At 42.6% G+C, this 22,210-nt stretch overlaps 1 protein-coding gene across 8 annotated transcripts in view; it reads right to left on the bottom strand.

Annotated features, from left to right (window-relative positions):
* The window catches only part of FGGY (FGGY carbohydrate kinase domain containing), a 153,444-nt gene that overhangs the window by 23,633 nt on the left and 107,601 nt on the right, over window positions 1-22,210 (bottom strand). For 4 of the 8 annotated variants that reach the window (XM_035124273.3, XM_035124274.3, XM_060276863.2 and 1 more), the window contains 3 exons: window positions 18,400-18,520; window positions 13,467-13,561; window positions 3,703-3,768 (listed from right to left, as the gene is read on the bottom strand). In XM_035124273.3, coding sequence (XP_034980164.2) covers window positions 3,703-3,768; window positions 13,467-13,561; window positions 18,400-18,520 — 282 coding nt within the window. The remainder of the gene's footprint in view (window positions 1-3,702; window positions 3,769-13,466; window positions 13,562-18,399; window positions 18,521-22,210) is intronic. The other 4 variants (XM_088673966.1, XM_035124277.3, XM_088673968.1 and 1 more) reach the window with 1 other exon arrangement.

A 22,210-nucleotide genomic window follows, 5' to 3' on the forward strand; every position in this document is an offset into this window, starting at 1 on the left:
CCTCTTTAAACATTTCATTAATTTGGCGATAGTGCAACCAGTCATTTACATATTCCTTTGCCTCTTCATGAGGTTTAATTTTCCAATTATTCCCTTCTTCTCTTACTAACGTTTCATATGTAACCCAATTTTTACTCATATTTATCTTTTTCACACTCATTGCTTCCAAAAGTGGCAGCCACCAAGGTGCTTTACACTCTAATAGGTTTTTTATACCTATCCCATACTTCAAATAGAGATCTTCAGAATGTGTGGTTACCAAATCCTTTATGAACTTTTGTTTTGTCATACCATAAATATGCGTGCCAACCAAACCTATTATCAAATCCTTCTAAATCCAACAATCTATATTTTCTAGCAACATCCATTATTTCAACTGTTCCCTTTTTCATATTGGTTGCCCTCCTCTGAACACGATGCAGCTTGTCAATAACCTTCTTAAATTCTCAGTTTTGAGTAAATCTATCTATTCTAATCAATATCTTAAGTTAAATTATTAGGGTAAGTTTGTAACAGGAAAACTAATAAGCTAGATACCATTTGTATTGCCCACTCTTTTTATTATGCAGTTTATTATATATAATTATCTTTGTAATAAGTAATATATTGTAAATTTTGTGGGCTATTTCTTCTCTCTCTTGTAATATTTTGATACATATGCTTCATTTTGTATTAATTGTATAAAATAAACTAATAACAAACCAAAAGTCATCTATACTCAAAACAATCCCATAGATAGGTCTGTCTCACCAAGTGGGTGATCTACTACCATATACAGATCTCTCATCTGGTCTGCTGACTAGCAGAAGAAACCACATCTCTCTTCACTGAGATTCTGGATTTGTGGTTCATGCTGTTCTTACTGAGAAGCAACTGAATAAGACAGACTTCACATAAGCAGAAATAATAACTAGCTATTATTTGAAGGGGGGGGAAACCACACTGAAATAAGAGCCGGTGAAAAACAGCCATAGAAATTCGTAGGGGAAGAAATGAGCGCTGAGGGGGCTAAGCAGACTTCTTCAGAGGAATTTCAAAGTCTAGGTGCCAAACTCAAAAGGCCCTGTCTTGTGTGACCCTGTACCTGCTTTTAGGTGCGCGGGGGCATAGAGCAGGGGTTATTATGCTGATTTCTATGTCTGGATAGTTTCATTTGGGAGGAGGCAAGGCTTAAAATATCAAGTATAGGCAAGTTCACACATGTATGGCCATCATTAGATGGTTATGGCATCAAATGATGACAGGAGTCTAAACCACCTCACATCCAATACATATTAATGGAGACAGTTCATGTGCTGAGCTACTAGTAACCCAGTAGTGCATCTCAGAGCAATGCGCACAAATTTTGAATCAGCTGAGTATGAGTGTGCCAGGTTGTCTGCCATTTTCTGTCTCTTTTTATTGGAAATTTGCAGTACTCCCAATGGCCTCCTGACCTGATCCATGCCAGCTTAGCTTTAACCTGTTACAGACAGGCACGTAGCAAGGGAGGGGTAATGGGGGCAGGGCGCCCCAGACAGCACTCAGACGGGGGCAGCGCCCCCAGCCCCTCCGCACCCTCCACCGACGGCCACCGCGGTGTGACCGCCATCGCGGAGACGCCCCGATGTTGTGCCGGCAACCTGCTCCGTAGCGCACTCTGCTTCTTCCTGCTCGGGCGGAAGTGAGGGGCGAGCCAGAGAGGGATGTCAGCAGCGGCCGCTGACGCACCTCCCTGGCCCACCCCTCACCTCCTCTTTGCAACATGCTCGTGGTTTGCCACTGCTGCTGCCGCCCGGCAACCTGCTCCGTAGCGCACTCTGCTTCTTCCTGCTCAGGCAGAAGCGAGGGGCGGGCCAGTCCCTGGCTTCCGCCCGAGCAGGAAGAAGCAGAGAATAGGCTGAAGTACAAAGACATTTTGATTGAGGTGGAAAATCAATTTAAGTTAAAGCCATATGAACAATTGAAGGACAAGTTAAGTGACTGGTTCCAGTATGTACAGATAAATGAAGCATTCAAAATAGATAAAAAAATAGGATTCCAAACAGAAAAATCAAAATTAGAAACAGAATTAATAGAGGCAAATAGCAAGAATTTGTCCAGAATGTACAATTTACTGTTAGAGTGGCATTTGAAAGATGAGCAAACAAAATCGGTTATGATTGATTGGGCCAAAGATTTGGGCCATAATGTTATGATGTTAGATTGGGAAAAACTGTGGAAGAAGGGTATGAAATTTACGGCATGCACTGTGCTGAAAGAGAATTTAATGAAAATGATGTACAGATGGTATTTGACTCCGGTAAAATTAGCGAAAATGTATCATAAAGGTGATAACAAATGCTGGAAATGTAAAGAGGAAGTAGGCTCATTCTATCATATGTGGTGGACATGCCCTAAGATAAAAGGCTTCTGGGAAATGATTTATAACGAAATGAAAAAGATATACAAAAATACATTTTTGAAAAAACCAGAGGCCTTTTTACTTGGAATAGTGGGGGAAGAAATCCCCCAAAAAGATGTTAACTTGTTTATGTATGCCACCACAGCTGCGAGGATTTTAATTGCGAAATATTGGAAAAAAGAGGAACTGCCCTCTCTACAGGAATGGCAAATGAAAATGTTGGACTTTATGGAACTGGCAGAATTGACAGGAAGACTCCGAGATCAAGCAGATGAAAGAATGGAGGAAGATTGGAGAAAATTCAAATTATATTTAGGGAATTATTTTTGAGAGTTGAAAGTCTGAACATCTAGGGAAATACAGAAGTTAAGGCAATAGGGAGAAAAGAGGAGATTATAAAGTAGGAAAATTGAGATACAAATAAAAGGATGGGATTAAGAGGAATTAAGGAAAATACAGGATGATGAAAATTAAAAGTAATGAAATAGAAACTGTTACAGATGTATCTAAAATGAAAATCAGATAGAGGGGAGTTGGGGAAGCAAAAGGGACAATGAGTTAAAAAGATGATATAAGATGATGTATGTGTTTTTTGTTTGTATTGATGTGTTTTTGTTTTCTTTTTGGTTTTGGTTTATTGATGTTTTGGATGTTTTGTTGAGCTAATTTGTTATGTTTCTATGTTATAAAAATTTTCAATAAAAATATTTAAAAAATAAAAATAATAAAAAAAGAGCAGGAAGAAGCAGAGTGCGCCGGCCGAGCAGAGCAGCAGCACCAACCTGGACGGACTGCGCATGTGTGGACATGCATAGTCCATCTGGGCTGACACTGCTGCTCCCGCGACAACCTTATGAGCGGCAACTCATAAGGCTGCCGCGTGCAAAAAGCAGCATGGACGGGTAGCCTTACACACGCTATTCATGCATGGCAGCCTTACAAGTTGCTGCTTGCTCAGCGGATTGTAAGGTTGCCGCGGGACAGCAGTGCCAGTCTGGACGGACTGCGCATGCACTGTTTATCCTGGTGCGCGCATTGCGCGCCGTGACGTCACAATGCATGCATCAGGACGCATGCGCGCTGCAGAGCAACGCCCCGCCCCCAAGGGGTGCTGCCCCAGGCAGCCAAGCGGCACCGTTCGCCACTGGTTACAGAATCGTGTGCTCCTAAGCCATTCATGTTTCTGCCAAGGGAAGCCTCAGTGATTTCAGTACGGCATGTTTCTGTGTATGGATGCTTAGAACTGCAGCCTGACTGTCACCACCACCTTCCTAGATAAAGAGCAGAAATTGTACGTGCGGGGTAGCAAACATCCTTACGAGGAAGGCTTGCCGAAGTATGTCCTGGTGGTTCGGATTGCTGGTGTCAAATCCTCCAGACGTGTCCTTTGAAAAAAATAATCATAAAAAACAAACAAAACACCCAGGCATTTCAGACAGCTAGCACAGTGACTCTACATGCCTGTGTTTCCTTACAGAACACTCTGATCTCCTGCACTGGCATTGCAAGAGTTCAAATCCCAGATGGGGAATTAATGTGGTGGATTGAGTTTCCAACTCTCTAGCATATGTCTCGAAGTTCCCCTTCAGCTTAGCTAGAGGGGAGGGCGGCCAGACTATTCAATTTGCCTGTAATACAGCACACATAATTAAGGAAGGCACTCTCTGAAAAAGAGGCAGCTAACTTGGAGAAGTTATAAAACGACAACAACATTCGCTATCCTGCCCTACCCTCACTTTTATAATTGCACTATTTTCTCGGAAGTTGAAAAAATGGTTCTCACTGTAACGTATTTCAGGAGGAATTATGCCTCTATACAGAATAAATCCCAATACTTTACAATACTTTACAAATTTTGGATAACTTCAATTAATCCCACAATACTTTAAACATGCAATTGTTTTAATATTGTGATAACATATTATTGGAATACATATTATATTTTGATCTAATTATGGAAAGTGGTGTGTTCTGGACCAATGGTCTTCACTGATTTATATACTTTGTCTAAACAGTAACTCTACTCTCCCCTTTATGGGGAGATTTACAGGCATACCTCTGTCATAAACAGGATGCTTGAACTATTTTATCCCAACACCCCTTTCTAAACAGGCTATGTGGAATCAGTGGCTCTGCCTACCTCTATGGTAAATGGCAGTGTTAAAGATGGAAAGAAGATAAAGTCCCTACCAAAGAAGAATGGCAAATTAAACTGTTGGTTGGACGATGCCAAAATGGCAAAATTGACCGGAAAGCTCAGGAACCAAGAAGAACCAAAACTTCAACAAGGAATGGGGGGAATTTATAATTTATATTGGAGACCACTCAGAAGAAAACATTAGCAGGATTGCAATAACACTTGTAATTGTAGCAAGTACTATGGAGGTAATGGAGTAATATAAAACACGGACTATTGAAAAAGATGCAGTAGAAAAGGTTTAACAATAGGACCCATGGAGGGGAAGGTGGGAAGTCCAGAGATTCAGAGGAATCTTTAACTGTTGGTGTGTGGTTGTGTTGTTATATTTTTATATTTGTAAAATCAAATAAAAATTATTTTTTACAACAGTGTTTCCTTCTGCAGCAAACCACTGACTGTGGTTGTCATACAGGTTTGTAGACATTTATCTTTAAGCATCCCATGTCCCCTGGTCTAGTCACTGTTCTCAGACATGGGCTCGTGGGTGTGATTTCTGCAGGAAACACGGCTGTCACACTTGTTTTCCCTGCAGCAAACATAGAATGTGATTTCAAAGGGCACCGCGCTAGTTAGATTGGCGTACTAGTTACTTTGCATGGGGTTTAACAACACCACACAGGCAGGATGAATAGTGAAGAAATAAAGCATTAGGGTCAAGGAGAGGAAGAGCAAATGGAGGCACCGGGCATGAATGCATTCAGTCCTCACTGTGTTACAGATATGCATGAGGGAGGTACTTTCTTTGAAATGTTGCTCCATAGAGCTAGAACATTTGGGAAAAGGCGCTTGGCTTTGTCTGACAGGTGGACTTTTGCAAGTGCATGGGAATTCTCTCAGAGTGCTTTTATAACAATGGTGGCCCACATACCTCTGATTCAGGCTGAACCAAGTGCCCTACTCATCATATAACCAGCAGTAAGGCTGAAAACCTAAAGTGTCTCTGCTTATAAAGTTATGTTTTGTTGCAGCAGTGAGCATGACTTTTAAGTAAATGTGCTTAGGACTGCAATGTGTTGTTGTTTTTTGCTACTTGGTTCGTCAGCATCTTGTTGCTACATCTGAGTCCAAGTCCAAGAGGGCCTTGTCCCAAAACCAGGAAAGATTAAAATACATTTTTTAAAAAAAAAATCTAAGCTAAGCTCAAATAAAACAAAATATACTTGGAATTGATGTGCCTCCATTACGGCTTGCAGAATACTGAGCAGATAGCTGGCATAGGGCTGGCATTGTTAAATAACAATAATGGCAGGATGTTCTCCAACCTCTACTGAACCCTTACATATTTTTAAAAATGCAGTAAATGGATATCTGTAGTATTTTCCAATGATTTTATAGCTTGCTCAGTCCATAACTATAAATGGTAAGTATCGGTAATAAATTGTGTGTGTGCGTTTTTTAAAAAAACTTTACCTATTAAATGGTAAGTAATAAATTCAAAAATCTGCCTGCCTTAAAAACAAACAAACCCAAACACCCCAGAAATAACAAGCAGATAAGTCAGGCTTAACTCCAATCGCCAATACCAAAAACTTAATTTCAATGATACCATTTTTATGAGAGTTGCACATTTAACCATCTACTTTGAAGACTTTCAATAGTCTCCACTGGTTTGGTTTACCATATTCCTGAGACTGTGGGCAGCACCAAACAACTTTTATCACACAGTTGCTTTTCAGACATAATGCTAGTCAATGGCTTTGTACGGTGTTTACAAGAAGCAACCCTCAAGGCACGAGCGCTCCCCCCTCACCTTGGGCACATTGACAAAATGGAAACCGGAAACTTCCACTTGCACATTTAAACTCACCATGTACAAACTCAGGGAAACTCTGTTTAAATTTAGTTTAAGAAAGCCAGGTTCAAACCAAGGTTTGTGATCCCGACTTGCTCACCAACCTCAATTTAAACTAACCAAAGTTCTTCAGAGTTTGAGTGTGGTGATAAACTCTGATTAGCATAGAAGTAGAGCTGGTAAAATAAAATAAAAAACCCTCTAAGTTTACCTCTGAAACTTGAAGTTGTCCCTTCACTGCAAAAAACAGGGGGGGGGGGGCAACAAAAACAAAACAGGGAGTGGCAATTTTGGCTGGTGGGAACCCAACCTGGCACTAGAGGTTCGTAGGCAGGAGTGCTTTCCTTTAAAAAACTAAAACTACTTTTTAATGCCAGCGCCTCTGGGGACAGTGGGCTGAACTCCTTCACCTTTCCTCATGTGTCTCCTCTAATGCTTAAAATGGTGCCTTAAACTGAAGCAGAAGCAGTCAGAACCTACCACCACTGCCCTGACAAATGGCAGTATTAAGTTATATATGTGTGTGTTTGTTTATGTTTGTAATGATAAACTTAACTTGATAAAAGTAATGATAAAATTAACTTTAACAAACTTAACAGAGTAAAATGAAGTTGGTCCTTCCATTGGCTATTGGTTTATATATTACAATGCATGAAATCCAAACCTAATGCCTCTCATCATTTCTCGGCTGCGTTCTACACATTAACTCCTGAGTGCCCGGTGGGTAAATGTGGGGCTTCTCCCCTCTCCTTCTTGGCAACAAAAGACAGATATGGGAACCTCAAATCACTTCTTAACCTTAAGGGACTCTGTCTAACCTGAAACAGCAAAGTGAACCAGGCCTGTATAATCCAGGAGGAAACACCCCATCTTCAGTTTATTATGTGCAAACTGGGCTGGTGCTTCTGTTTTACAATGGAAGCAGATGCTTCTGTTTGCCATATAACTGTGCCAGAGGAGTGGGGAGCACACAAACCCAAAGCTTGTGCCACTAAACCACTAAACCATAGCTTACTATTACAGCTGAATCGGGCTACAGGAAAAGGTAGAAATCTGGCTGTAAATGTGCCACGTGGGGATTATGTGCAGGTTTGCAGCATGCAAGAATGGCAGTGTAGGCTTAGTCCCTCCCTCCCTCCCTGGTTTCCACCTCCTGAAAACTGACCACACACATACAATAATTAGGCTTAGAGAAAAGGTCCCTTTCACATAAATGGGACTAATTGCCACACACATTTCACAGCATGCAGGGAAAGCAGGGTTAGCTCCTCTCCAACTATCCCCGTGGCAATTATGCGTATTGGGGGGGGGGGTGAGGCCCAAGCTGAAGTGAATGCAATTAATTCTTCTTTATAGGCACTGATTACTGTTGCACTGCACTTTATAGTCCGGGACAACTGTGACCCACAGTTACAGTCCGCAGCTTTTGCTTAGAAAAGTTTTTTATCTATTAATTGCTATAGGTATAAAATGGCTACAAATCATGCAGCGCAACAACTAACAAAACGCTACTGTACAGCACGTACCAATCTGGTAATACATCAAGTGCATGACAGCACCTAACATAGATGACATAGCCTTTTGATGGAAACGCTTTCGAGCTGGGGGACCTGTCGGCAGGCTTCTTTAAATTTCACCCGATTCATTTGCTTAGGGGAGAAACCAGCATGACAGAATGTTGCCGAGCCTAACAAATTAGGGCTGACCTGCAAACTGCTATTTGCTCAAGAAGAACAGGGATAAAATATCTTTTTTTTCTTCTTCCCTGGTGGTGCTACCAGAGCACAGCCGTAAGTAAAGCAAAGCAAGTGCTCAGCGAGAGAGCTGGGCAACAGATGTCAACCCGTATCGTATGTCAGGTAAACAGCAATGGCACATGAGGCTAATGATCTGAACCTGCTTGTGAGAACATCACGCTATCCTAAAGCCATGCTGAATCTGTAAATTGTAGGGACCTCCCATCACGCCTCCAGGCCAGTTGCTCCAGCAGCCAAGGAATTGCTCGTCCAATACCACCACAAAGGAATACCATATACCTAAAAAAAAAAAAAAACTCCTACAGAGCCCCATTAACACTGATGCAAGAGCTGAAATATATATGGCTAAAACTGCAATGTTATATGAAAGGAAATGTCCATTTGCATATACACAAATGGGGGAGTGGCAGATAAATTCCATCTGCTTGGTGCACGTATCACTATGACACTTACAGAACCAAAGCACACCTTTTCATGTGTGTACATGTGTGATAAATATATATATATATGGGCGAAGTGTCATTACGTTGGCTGATTTTAGCTATTGAATTAGATGAATTTGCAATGGATGTACCAAGACAGGTATTACAACCATACTGCAGAGGGGTCACTTTTAGAGATCAAGTCATGTTATGAGTTTCTATTTTCTTGAAGAAATGCCCTGAATGAAATAACAGCTATATTAAGATACCCTTAGGGAAGAGGACAGACAATACCACTTCCTCGCCTTCTTTACAGTTCCCTGTCAAGGTAACAGTTTTTGAGGAATTTAAGAAGAGTCTGCCAGCGGTGAATCCAAGCACTTTTGAGATCTTGATTCTCGATGAACAGTTAGAGAAGCAGAGGTTCCTTCAATATCATGTCAAGATGAGAGCTACCAGAAGAATAAACCATTTTACAATAGGGACTAGGTAGAATATAGGAAACAATCTAGTATCATTGTCAGAAATGTTTCTCATCTTTATTATTAGAAAAGAGTTCTCTCTGCCAGACAAACCAAAAAAAACAAAGAACTTGATATGGAAACCAACAGGCGCATCAAAATAAATGCCAGCGAAGGATGCACTAGTTCTACCTTACAAGGTGAGCTGGCCTCACACAGGAAATCCTGAGTTTTGCACTAAGTTATGGAAATGGTCCCTATATCCAGGTGGCGCTGTGGTTAAACCACTGAGCCTAGGGCTTGCTGACCAGAAGGTCGGCGGTTCGAATCCCTGTGACGGGGTGAGCTCCCGTTGCTTGGTCCCAGCTCCTGCCAACCTAGCAGTTCGAAAGCACGTCAAAATGCAAAATTCCTAGATAAATAGGAACCGCTACAGCGGGAAGGTAAACGGCGTTTCCATGTGCTGCTCTGGTTTGCCAGAAGTGGCTTTGTCATACCTGGAAGCTACACGCCGGCTCCCTCGGCCAATAATGCGAGATGAGCGCGCAACCCCAGAGTCGGTCACGACTGGACCTAATGGTCAGGGGTCCCTTTACCTTTACCTATGAAAATGGTCCCTATATCCATACTGAGGCTGCTTTTTGTGATGTGTGCATTCACTATTCCCATTTGGTCCGTAGGTAAAAAGATTGGCTTCTGCTTCTTTGACCAAATTAGCAAAAAGAAACCCAGAGTATCTATCCAGAGCATTAAGGAAAAAAGAAAGCACTTGTTCTTATCCAAAAGGTTCTTAGTTAAGTCTGTTTTAAATTATAACCTGACAATGCAAGTGTGAATTTAGCCCAGTTCCTTTGGCAAATAATGAAACAAGATGATTAGAGCATCTTAACCTAGTTCTGCCTGCCAGCACAACTTTTCAGAAGCTCATCTCTCTCTTCTTTGCCCAACAACAGCCCCATGATTAAAGAAATAGAAATTAAGATACTGTGCATCTTGACACTCTGGGAGACTTTCAGTAAGAGATGCATTAACAGCAAGCCAACAAAATGATTAATTTAACTTTTCTTTTTCAATATTATGCTTACACAAGATGATTACAGCAACTATTTAGGAATTTATCCTGGTTTATATAAGAGATTGTTAGTTGCTTTTTTTATGAGATGAGTGAATGAGACTTGGACTGATGCAATAGACACAAGTAAATTGTGTCTATGGTTCTTCCAATGTAGTCTAATGGTCAGGGACCCCTCACCATTAGGTCCAGTCACGGACGACTCTGGGGTTGCGGCGCTCATCTCGCATTATTGGCCGAGGGAGCCGGTGTACAGCTTCTGGGTCATGTGGCCAGCATGACAAAAGCCGCTTCTGGCGAACCAGAGCAGCACACGGAAATGCTGCTTACCTCCCCGTTTGGAGCAGTACCTATTTATCTACTTGCACTTGACGTGCTTTCGAACTGCTAGGTTGGCAGGAGCAGGGATCGAACAACGGGAGCTCACCCCGTCACAGGGATTCGAACCGCCGACCTTCAGATCGGCAAGCCCTAGGCTCAGTGGTTTAACCCACAGCGCCACCTGGGTCCCTTCACCCAATGTGGTCTACTCAGCTATTAAAACATGGCACCTACCTCTCCCCCCCCCCTCTTTAAAGGTATACAGTCAAACAAAAGAAAAGAACAGTAGGGGTGGCTACAGATCAGGAGAACTGCTTGGCACTCTGGAAAAGTAATGGCAGCCTTGGGTTCATATATCCTCATAACAAGGCTGTTAAATTTGCAGGAAAGTCTCAGTATTGGAAGCGTTTCAACAAACATAAGCTTGCTTGGTGAAGCTGAAAATTCAGTGCAGAAAGCCACCCACCGTGGGAGGGGTCCTTACACTCACTCAGCTGTCAGGGGACGTTCCATCTGCACGACCTGTTGTGCAAATAGCACTGCCTGATATTGAAGCACAACGGCGCAATAGCTACTTGTTTGCCTGAGCATCCGAGCCTCTTTATAGCCTAGCCAAATTGCCATTGTCATTAAACGTCTTTCCAGAGGGGAAAGCTATTATTAAAATTAACTCTTTTGAATTGCAGTTAATGACTTAATAGATAAGTTGTTATTATGAGATGTGCCAAAAGTTCACAGAGAGGGGGGAAGGCAAGGCCCATCACTGCAGGACTGGTACTTCCACCAGCCTTTGGAAGGAACGCTACCAATCTACAAACAGCTTGCTCAAACTCCATGTTCTCTTCCTCTAATTTTCTGTCTCAACAAGTTCACAGATTCCAGTAAATTACTATCAGTATCTCTTCTTCCCTGTACACAGCTCTCTAAATTCTTAGTAAGCAAAGTCCGCTTTAGGAAATCAAGATGAAAAGAAAGCTGGCCATTAGGTTGCATAAACGCAACTGAACTGATTTAATGCACAGTAGAAAAATAAACAGCATGGTTTTTTAAAATAAAACAATAATAATCCTAACCCCAAATATATAAACTCTGTCCAAAAAAGTTAGTTATGGTGAAGAATAAAACTGGCCTATTGCCAAATAAGACAGGGTCTTGTTCTTTCCCTCAACATTGTCAATTGTATACTGCAGATTAAAATTGTAGTAGTGGATCGCTTTGCAAAAGCAGGAGCTGGCTCTTTGGCAGCTAAACTGAGGGTGGAACTACAGGTTCATTTCCGCACTTCCAGTCATAGCTGCCAAGTTATCCCTTTTTTTAAGGGATTTTCCCTTATGCTGAATAGGCTTCCTCGCGAGAAAAGGGAAAACTTGGCAGCTATGCTTCCAGTGTGCCTTCGAAGCACATCCACAGAACCCTGCTGCCTGTGGATAAGCAAAGGGCACAAGAATGGCACTTGAATCTTTAGCCTCACCTACTGCTTTCCTCCTCCAACAAACACTCTCTCCATGCTGCCCACCTCCAGCAATGGATCCAGGTCTGTTTCTATCACAGACATGGACCTGGGACCTGAGCTGGAGGAAAGCAACTGGTTGCGGGGAGGAGCTGAAGGGAAAAAATGACAAGGAAAGAGTTAAGAGAAGGGAAATTGTAGACCTCCAGAGTTGCTTAGCCAAGCAGCAGCAACAGATGGGTCTTGAAGAAACATAGTGGAGTTGGAGCATGCAATTATGTTCTGAAGATCCCACTGAAATGTATACAATCATCCAGCTGTCTGGTAAAAGAAGCCATAGAGGAATGATCACCAATTCAGGCCATTTAATGCCCATTATCAGTCATCAGTTGTAGAGAAATGAACTGGGATTTTTTTGCTCATATTCCAACTCACTCTCAGCCCACATTCTCCACCTGAAAATTATCAGCTATTGTCATCAAAACACTGGATAGGCTACTCTTATTTAAGAACCAACTGGGAAAAGATTTTTGGGAATGTGGCTGCAAAGCGCTTTGTTCACCAAGTATTATATAAAACATAACTACCAATCCTTGACATGCTGAGCGGAATAAAGTGTTCAGCATCCTGGGTGTGGCAAGTATTTCTATTGAGCAACAAGACACCTGCATTGTGCTATGCAGGTCACAATATGTCTGTTTTATTGCATTTCTAGAAAATAAATGAGAAGGCATTACCATGAAGGGAAGGCCTGGAGAAATGAAAAGGATAATATATGGCCAAACATTTGCTCAGGAAGGATTTTCTTCTCTTCTCCGGAAACTAAGAGATAACCCAGAGATTAAGGAAGGAGAGATTTTGGTCCCCCCCTTGGGCATTTTGCACATGTGGGTGTGCATCAGTGAAGAGACACATCATTTTCATTCCCCTTTGCTACAACATTGCTTGTGTTGCAAATATGGTGGCAAGAGATAAGGATAAGAAAAAGAAGGCTTCCCAAAGTCTTTGAAAAGCAGCCATATGGAGACCAGATGTCGAAGGTAGTTCTTCCTCAGCAAAATTACCCAACAGTGGAGTTTTAATGCTTTAGTTAAAGCCTGGGTTTTATATCCACATATAGAAATCTGCCTAATTAGATAGCATACTTTACTGTAACAATTTTTTTAGAGCAGTGTCAAATTCAAGTGAGTGGGTGGGCAAATACCCTAGGGCCAGACTCACCCAAAAAGGGCCAATTCTATCTTAATTCACCCATTCACAACATGATAAGCTGTTTCCCTTTGGAGGAGGACGAGTGGAATGGAGTAGAAATGGAAAGGGCATGATAGGCTGGCTGGTGTCCTGAACAGGAACATTCCACACTGTGACAGTTTGCTGCAGGTCCGTTATCCCAGTTATAGTAATCTAATGTAACTGTTTGAGACCCATCTCCTTATTTAACCTAATCAGGCCAAGCTAGTTAATAGACCTGTGGATGAAAGTGTTGGGCTTTGTGAGGAACAGAGCCTACAATTCCTCCCCACCCCGTCTAAATTTTAATGTAGGCAAGGCCAAGCAGAAAAGTGCAGAGTTTAAGCTTTCACATCCAGACTTCCTCTGATTACATACCTGCAGAGAAGCAAAATCTTTAGAAGCACAGGCTCCGAGAATAGCAGCGCCCGTCAAAACAGACTCCACCTCGTGGGCCAGGACAACAGGCATGCCTAGACAAAAACAACACACATCTGTTAGAATGCTCAAAGTGGGGGCGGTGTGAAGACGATTAAAAGCAAAAACAAACAAAAAACCAGCTGGAGGATTATTATCTGTATACCCTCTGTTGGCATGGTTGCTTGTGTGATTGCAGGTGGCGCTGTGGGTTAAACCACAGAGCCTAGGGCTTGCTGATCAGAAGGTCGGCGGTTCGAATCCCTGCGACGGGGTGAGCTCCCGTTGCTTGGTCCCAGCTCCTGCCAACCTAGCAGTTCAAAAGCACGTCAAAGTGCAAGTAGATAAATAGGGACCGCTACAGCGGGAAGGTAAACGGCATTTCCGTGTGCTGCTCTGGTTCACCAGAAGTGGCTTTGCCATGTTGGCCACATGACCTGGAAGCTGTATGCCGGCTCCCTCGGCCAATAATGCGAGATGAGTGCACAACCCCAGAGTCAGTCACGACTGGACCTAATGGTCAGGAGTCCCTTTACCTTTACCTATAAGGTTCTTGGTGGCATTTTCTGTGGTTGTAGAGACATGAGTGTCCTTTCGGGTTTTAAGTATGCACCAATGCACCATGCCAGTGAATAGAAAAATAGGAGCTGCCAGTTTGCCAAGACAATGACAAGGAACCAGAGAAGATGACACGGAAACTTTAAAAAGGAAGACACAGGCTGGTTCTCACATGACCCCGTGAGATGTCCCCAGTCATACAGACGTCTGGAGGACAGAGCTGCACTCATGTTCTGCTTAAGGTCTTCCCATGGGCATCCTATCAACCACTTTGACAACAGAATGCTGGACTAGATGGGCCTTTGGTCTGATCCCGCAGGCTGAGCAAGAAATAAGAACTTAACTTTGCTGCTGCCCAGGAATTCTCCCCCAACCTCCCACTTTGGGTTATTTTGCTCCCAGCTAGTCTTGATATTGGAAAGCAGCGTGACCCTAGACAGTGCATGGATGAAATATGGAGGTTTTCAGTGGCAAAAATGTTTTGACACAGAAACTTGTTTAAACTTATCAGAGAGCTAAATTAAGAATCGAGTTTACAGCTGGCACGTTTTAAATGTACTTTGAAACTTGGCTGCTTGTGTTGCTACTCTGCAAGTGCCTTCACAATGAATGCATTCATCTTACCATCTGAACAATATGAATCTGAGGCTTTTAAGTGGTCTATGAAATTATCTATTGGTAGCCTGCATAATTGGCTAATGGGAGCTTGCATTTAACAGTAATATATTCAGAATTTTCCTGGAAGAATAGGGGATTGATACAGGAATGTTAACTATTTTATCGGATAGATTTTAATGAGGGCAAGAGAACCCAGAGCATTCTAGTCAGATGAACTCTGACATCCCCCGTCAGTCACAGTTCCTACAAACAGGAAAAATTCCAAGGCCGCAGAAAGGCCTCTTTGTCCTACATTGTACGTGGTCATTAGATACAGTCAAAGAACCTTGGTTTAAAATTTAATCAGAATTATCTATTAATAGAGCTTTAATTTTAGACATCAGAAAGCAGCTCTCAATTCCAAGGCTATTTGAATTAGATAAGGAAAGGTGTGGACTTGATAAAATATTGTTTGACTAATAGAAAGCACCACTGTGGCAATAGTCTGCTGTGTACATCTAGCCTAGGTCAAGACCTTGTGTCATGTGGTTCACCTTTTCTGCTTTCGTGAAATGTAATTACATAATGCTGATTTCCATCTTTCTTCCTGCATCAAGGTAGGAAGTCTGGTTTGATGTTCAAGTGATGCAAATCTCCCTGCTAAATAGCTAGAATCCAAGATTTAAACTTGATCTAAACCACATTGGCTCTTCTTAAGAAGGGGGCAAGGGGGGAGGAGAGAGAGAAAAAGAACCTGTATGGTTCATAGTTTTGTTTTCCCCTCAAAGCTGTAGAACAAAGGAAAGATGTTTTCCAGAGGTTAAAAACATAGGATAACAGCATAATGGATGTTAAAAAATAGCCCTGGATAAAGGCTGGGTTTAGCTGAATTTGGGACATGTTCTTCTTACAAACACTTAATTTCCTATAAAGATTTTTGTCATGCAGGCTTAATAAAATACATCCCCTAAAGTAGGACATATTGCATTTTATTAAGCAGTTTCTGCTGGCTAAAATGTGCAAAGTTTGAGTCTCAAAAAGTGCCCAAAGCTTGCAAATCAATTAACATTGCCCTAAATTAAAGGCACCCCTTTACAAACCTACTGCCACAGATTTGACACACTCAAACCAATGGTATTAACTGACAATTGATGAAACTTAACTGATTTATTTTCAACCTACAGTGGTACCTCGGTTTATGAACACAATTGGTTCCGGAAGTCTGTTCATAAACTGAAGCGTTCATAAACTGAAGCGAACTTTCCCATTGAAAGTAATGGAAAGTGGATTAATCCATTCCAGACGGGTCCGCGGAGTAACCGTTCATAAATTGAAGCGAACTTTTCCATTGAAAGTAATGAAAAGTGGATTAATCCGTTCCAGACGGGTCCGCGAAGTACTTAAACTGAAGCGTTCATAAACTGAAACATGGGTGTAATTGGTTTCGGAAGTTTGTTCATAAACTGAAGCGTTCATAAACTGAAGCGAACTTTCCCATTAAAAGTAATGGAAAGTGAATTAATCCGTTCCAGATGGGTCCGCGGCGTTCATAAACTGAAAATTCATAAACCGAGGTGTTCATAAACCGAGGTTCCACTGTATATATATAAATCCAGCATCCTCTTCTCACAGTGGCCAACCAGAGGCTTGTGGGAAACCTGCAAGCAGGACAAGAAGACAAGAGCCCTCTCCCCTCCCGTGGTTTCCAGCAACTGGTATTCAGAAGCATTATTGCCTTCAAGTGTGAAGCCACAGCATAGCCATCATGGCTAGTAACCGTCAATAAATCTTATTCTACATGAATTGGTCTAATCCTCTTTTAAAGTTATCTAGGTTGCTGGTCATCACTGCCTCCTGTGGTTTAGCAATGTGCTCTGTGAAGTACTTTTCATGGCCCACTTTCTGAATGTTCCCTCTTACTCACCTTTTCTCTAAACTAAAAGGTTCCATAAAGAAGGCTGAGCGCCATAAAGAAGGCCATAAAGAAGGCTGATCGCCGAAGAATTGATGCTTTTGAATTATGGTGCTGGAGGAGACTCTTGAGAGTCCCATGGACTGCAAGAAGATCAAACCTATCCATTCTTAAGGAAATCAGCCCTGAGTGCTCACTGGAAGGACAGATCGTGAAGCTGAGGCTCCAATACTTTGGCCACCTCATGAGAAGAGAAGAATCCTTGGAAAAGACCTTGATGTTGGGAAAGATTGAGGGCACTAGGAGAAGGGGACGTCAGAGGACAAGATGGTTGGACAGTGTTCTCGAAGCTACGAACATGAGTTTGACCAAACTGCGGGAGGCAGTGCAAGACAGGAGTGCCTGGCGTGCTATGGTCCATGGGGTCACGAAGAGTCGGACACGACTGAACGAATAAACAACAACAAAAAAGGTTCCAAATGCTGCAACCTTTCTTCATAGAGGAGTTGCTCAAGCCCTTGGTAATTTTGGTTCTCCTTTTCAGAATCTCCAGAAACATCTCTTACACACAACCATTGCTCTTTGGCAACGCCTATTCATATCAACGTGGAGTTATGTTGGAGAACATTCTGATGGGCTGGACTAAATATTTTCATACTGACTAAATATTTTCTGTGTGAATTATTCTAATGACGCACAGATGGACAATGGTTTATAAAGTTATTAATAGGACTAGAGATTTTATTTATAAAACCTTCACAGCTGATCATACTAAAAGCCAGAACTGAAGAACATCAGGTCAGGTGGCCAAATGTGGCCCACCAAACTTCTTCTTCTTCTTCTTATATTAAATTTTATTCTGCCCAAGATTACAGGGCGGTTTACAATATAAAAACACAAAAAATACACACCATAATAATAAACAAAAACAATACACCCCCAGTTTAAAGAGCCATAGATTGCTTAACTAGCCAAAGGCCTGGGAGAAAAGGAATGTTTTTGCCCAGTGCCTAAAGATATTTAACAAAGGCACCAGGCAAGCCTCCCTGAGGAGACTATTCCACAAACTGGGAACCACAGTAGAAAAGGCCCATTCTTGTGTTACCACCCTCCAGACTTCTCAGAGAAGAGGCACACAAAGAAGGGCCTCATGTGATGATCTCATGATCCGGGTCGGTTGATATGGAGAGAGGCAGCCCTTGAGGTATTGCGTTCCTGAGCCGTTTAAGGCTTTGTAGATCAAAACCAGCACCTTAATCTGACCCGGAAACTAACTGGCAGCCAGTGCAGTTGGGCCAGGATTGGCATGATATGCTCAAACCATCTTGTCCCAGTGAGCATCCTGGCTGCTAAATTCTGCACCAGCTGAAGTTTCTGAATCGTGAGGCTGCCCCACATATAACGTGTTATAGTAATCTAACCTTCTTTTTCTGCTCGTTTGAATTTTCCAGGCCGCATCCAGCCTGCAAAGACCATATCCACCAATGGCCCTCCTTGCCCCCCAAATGCTTTTGCCTAGCTGGAAGGTGTCCAGAAACTCTTACAGTGTCTCTTGCTTTTCTGGACAGAGAGCAGAGATGGCTGTGGGTGTCTGTACATAAACTAAGGTGCTGTAGACAGATAAAATTTGCATTCATTGCTCCACCCACTTTAGCTCTGGCCCTGCCTACCACTGTCATGTGGCCCCGGGAAGGCTGCCCAGAGGAGAATGCAGCCTTTGTACAGAACAGAGTTCCCCACCTGTGTTATAGGCCTGTGTGTTCTCTTCCCCCCTAAACAACAACATGGTAGTAGATCCTGTTCCTTAACCATATCCTCAAAACTTACCAGTGATGTCTGCATGCATCTGCACAAAGAGAGGGTTCTTGCTCAGCCCACCACACATGAACAGAGTGTTGACATTGTGCCCTGCAGCTTGCATTGTTTCCACAATATGCCTTGTTCCCAGCTTGAAAGTGAAGAGAAAATAAAGAAACATTGATTAAGAAAAGAGGCTACAAGAAAAACAGCTGCTTAAAGAGTTGGGTTGTTGGCTGTTAGTGTTGAAGAAGGGTAGAGAAACATGCAAAACACCTAGAGAAGATAATGGCTACAGTCGGATGTTGTGATTAACCATGCTTTATCGTGACAAGAATGAGCTCAGGTGCGCCTTGGACTCACACACTCTTCCCTTTCCTCCTCTGGTTCACATGCCAGGATGTGATCAGATGCTTTTGCATCTGATTTCAATTAAGCACAGTTTAGTGCTACAGCGCAAACCTAAACCATGGTTAAATTTTATCTATTGTTTACTGAAGCAAGCTAGCTTCATAACCCCGTTTTTTTCCTGCTGACTGAGACAATAAGCTGTGGTTAATCAATAATGGAAATGAACACTTCTCAACTCCACCTTATTATGGCGTTGGGAGGGTGCAGTATTCAGACCAGAGGTTCACCTAGGCTTGTGCACATCATGGTAAATGACGCTTTATCATGTTCTGAAAGCAGCCAATGAGAACCAGTTCCAGTGACTCTTTATTAGTGAGCTTCCTGGGTTTTTTTCAGACAGGTGATTTTCAGTCCGATCCAGAGACATGCAAGTTCCCCATTGAAGAAATAATTGATAGGACAGGGGAGAAGATTTATTTCACTGAGTGCCCCCACCCCAGCAGGGAACTGTTGAAAGCACCAGAAGCATGATAGCAGGCAAACAGTCTTCTGCCTTTTAGGAACCTTTTGATCAGAGCCATAACCACACATGGAACTGTGAGTTGCTGGGGCAATCTCTGCTTGGAAGCCTGCTCTACTGATAGATCATATGTCACCGGCTTTGGTATTTTTCTACTCTTTTAACAAAGAACATCCACTTGGTGTTCACAGAAATAGAACTGCAGAGATTCACCTTGGCACTCGCTCACCATCGGTTTTGTGACATTCAATATACATCTAAGGCTCACAAAATTCAAGATCAGACAAACGTTACTGAATACGCAAGTACTCAACAAAAGCCCATGCTGCCTTCTTTTTCATAACAGGAGACTGTGGATCTAGATATAAGGCAAATTAAGCCATGGAAGGATCAGCTAAACTAATAAAAAATGTTGCTGTGACGTCCCATGTGTAAAAAAACAGGGAAATTACATTTCAAGATATAGTGGTGGTGCAAACCAAATTCTGGTTTTTCTTATTCCAGGATTCATTTAAGAATAGAAAAGAATAGAAGAAAATAGTACTGTATGCAAAAAAGTTGTCCCTTTCACGTAGTCACCACAAATCTGTTCTGGGGGTTCCCCTCAACCCTCCAGAGCATATGGGAGGGTGGAGGAAGAGTAGAGGGAGGAAAGTTCTGCTGCACAAGGGCAAGTCCTTGCATGTACAGCACAACTTCATTGGTAACAACACTTAATATTTGGTCAGTTGTCCGGAGACAACAACTGCTGTATAAATGAATCAGGAGTACATGAGTTCACATGTCAACTATAGATGTTATTTGACAAACACAGTTGTTGCATGAACACTAGTGTTACTCTGCTACTTTAATTGCTGAGTTTCAACCCAACATTTAGGACTGAAGAAAGCAAAAGCGTCAAAAGCAAAACTCCTGCTAAATCTACCCCTTGCCAGACCCAAACAGTAAGGAATTCCCTCAGCTTTTATGCCGAAACCTCTTTTGAAGCGTGGCCAAAGTTTACGGGAAGCTTTACAATCGACAGAAAATGTTTCTTCAGACCCAGACTGGTTATTTAAGAAGGGGAACGCAAGTTAAGCTTCAGCTGTTTATTATGGCAGGATTGTGTTTCAAGGGTATTTTGGTTTCAGATAGGTACTTTTGGCAAACTGTAGCAACTATAAGCTCAGCTAATGAAATCCATAACATCTTTACTGACACTTAAGATGAGTGCTTTAAGCCAGAGGGCTACAATTTCGATTATGGAAAGAATAAACTTTTAAATATATTTTTTAAATCTTGCCTTGAGAATACAAATATTATTGCCCTTAACAGAAAGTTTCACGTGATCGCCTCAATGATATTCTTTTCCTATCTCCATAATCCACATTTATGAACGTCCAGAGGATACTCCTGAATGTCAACATAGACACAAATGACCACATATACATGTCACGCAATGCCATGCATGGGGAACCTCTAGCCTGCCAGGGTTCCTCCTTTGACTTGCAAATACATTTTTCGCCAGCAGCATCTACCTCTCAGACACCTGATGTCAGGTAAAGCCGTAGGTATGAAGCAGCAACTGAAAGCATTGTGACTGTTCTCCCAATCATCTCTTTGCAAACATGGTTTCCAATTGGCACAGTTTAAATCTGGCACCAAATGCAAGCTGGGCTGCTTTAAGTCCAGGCCAGACCACTTGGGAGCCGGCAGGAGTTCCCAAATGGGGCCAATCCCTGCCAAAACCAGTGGAGCTTGTCTCCAGCGATGAATTTAAATTTAGCACTGAATACAAACCCTGCTAGAATTGGATCCAATTATGAGCTTGGGATTGGACCCCCCCCCAGTGCAGCCAATGCCAGCAAGGCTTGCATTCAAAGCAAATTTAAACAGCACCAAATGCAATCCCTGCTGCCAAAGGACCATTGGAACTACATGGCACAGCGCACACTCCTGCTTCATCTCTTAGAACAGGTATTATAGAGCAATGCTTAAATTCGGCACCAATTGCAAGCCCCTCTGCCTTCCTAGCTTTCAGGTGGTTGACAGGTAGGCAGGTCCTCAAGCCTGCACGATTCCCTACCTCTGGGCTTAGCCAGGGTTTGTTTAGCAAACTACAAACTATGAATTGTTCCACAGAAGATCAAACAAATCATGTCATATTAAATGATGACTACCTTGAAAAACTTCAGAGCATTCATTTTTCCCCTCCACTGGGTGGCACTGAGGTGGTGGCCCCACTGGCAATCTCCTCGGAGAGCTATTTGAAAATTGCATCTTTCCAAAACTGATGTGCAAATCTCTCCTGTATCCAGATAACTATAAGCAGTACAACCTTCTCACCCAACCAGATTTTTGCCCTTCTTCTGTGGCATGGCATCTGAACAGAACTGAATGATGCTATGGATTAGGTAACCCGTGATTCCTTCTCAGGCAGGGAGGAGTCTGTGTCAAAAGACATTTGTGGGCCATACCATTTGCATCTCTACGGCTGACAGAAACGTTTGTTAGGTTATGGGCTGAGCTGGGAAATGGAAAGCTTGGGAAGCAAGAAGTCAAAACCACCACCATGGGTCTGGCAAGCCTGCCTCAAAACAAAATAAGGCAGGGATGGAAACTGGATTTGGCCAGTAGGCCAGATCTGTAGTTCCCCTCCTCTCCACAGGTCAACTTTTGAGAAGTGGGCAGAAAAAGTTAAAAGGGGATCCCTGTAACCGTGGATCAGCTGATTGGAAGTACAGCGAGCCCCTGTGAAGGCAAGTGCCCAGCACCAATCCAGTTTGCCATCAAAGGGGCTCGCTGTAACAGCCAATCAGCTGATCCACTGTTTTACAGGGAGTCCCCTTGAAGGCATGCTCCCTGCACCATTGGGACTCCCTGAGTGGCACTGACAGGGAACCCCACTTCCAAATGAACAAGTGGAATTACACTCCATATGGTTTGTATGTGTCCTTTGTTTGTAGCTGTGCAAATACTTGTCCCTCGCCA

This window comes from Zootoca vivipara, chromosome 7 (assembly GCF_965207765.1).
Source record: "Zootoca vivipara chromosome 7, rZooViv2.hap1.1, whole genome shotgun sequence".
In the NCBI taxonomy this organism is placed as follows: Eukaryota; Metazoa; Chordata; class Lepidosauria; order Squamata; family Lacertidae; genus Zootoca; species Zootoca vivipara.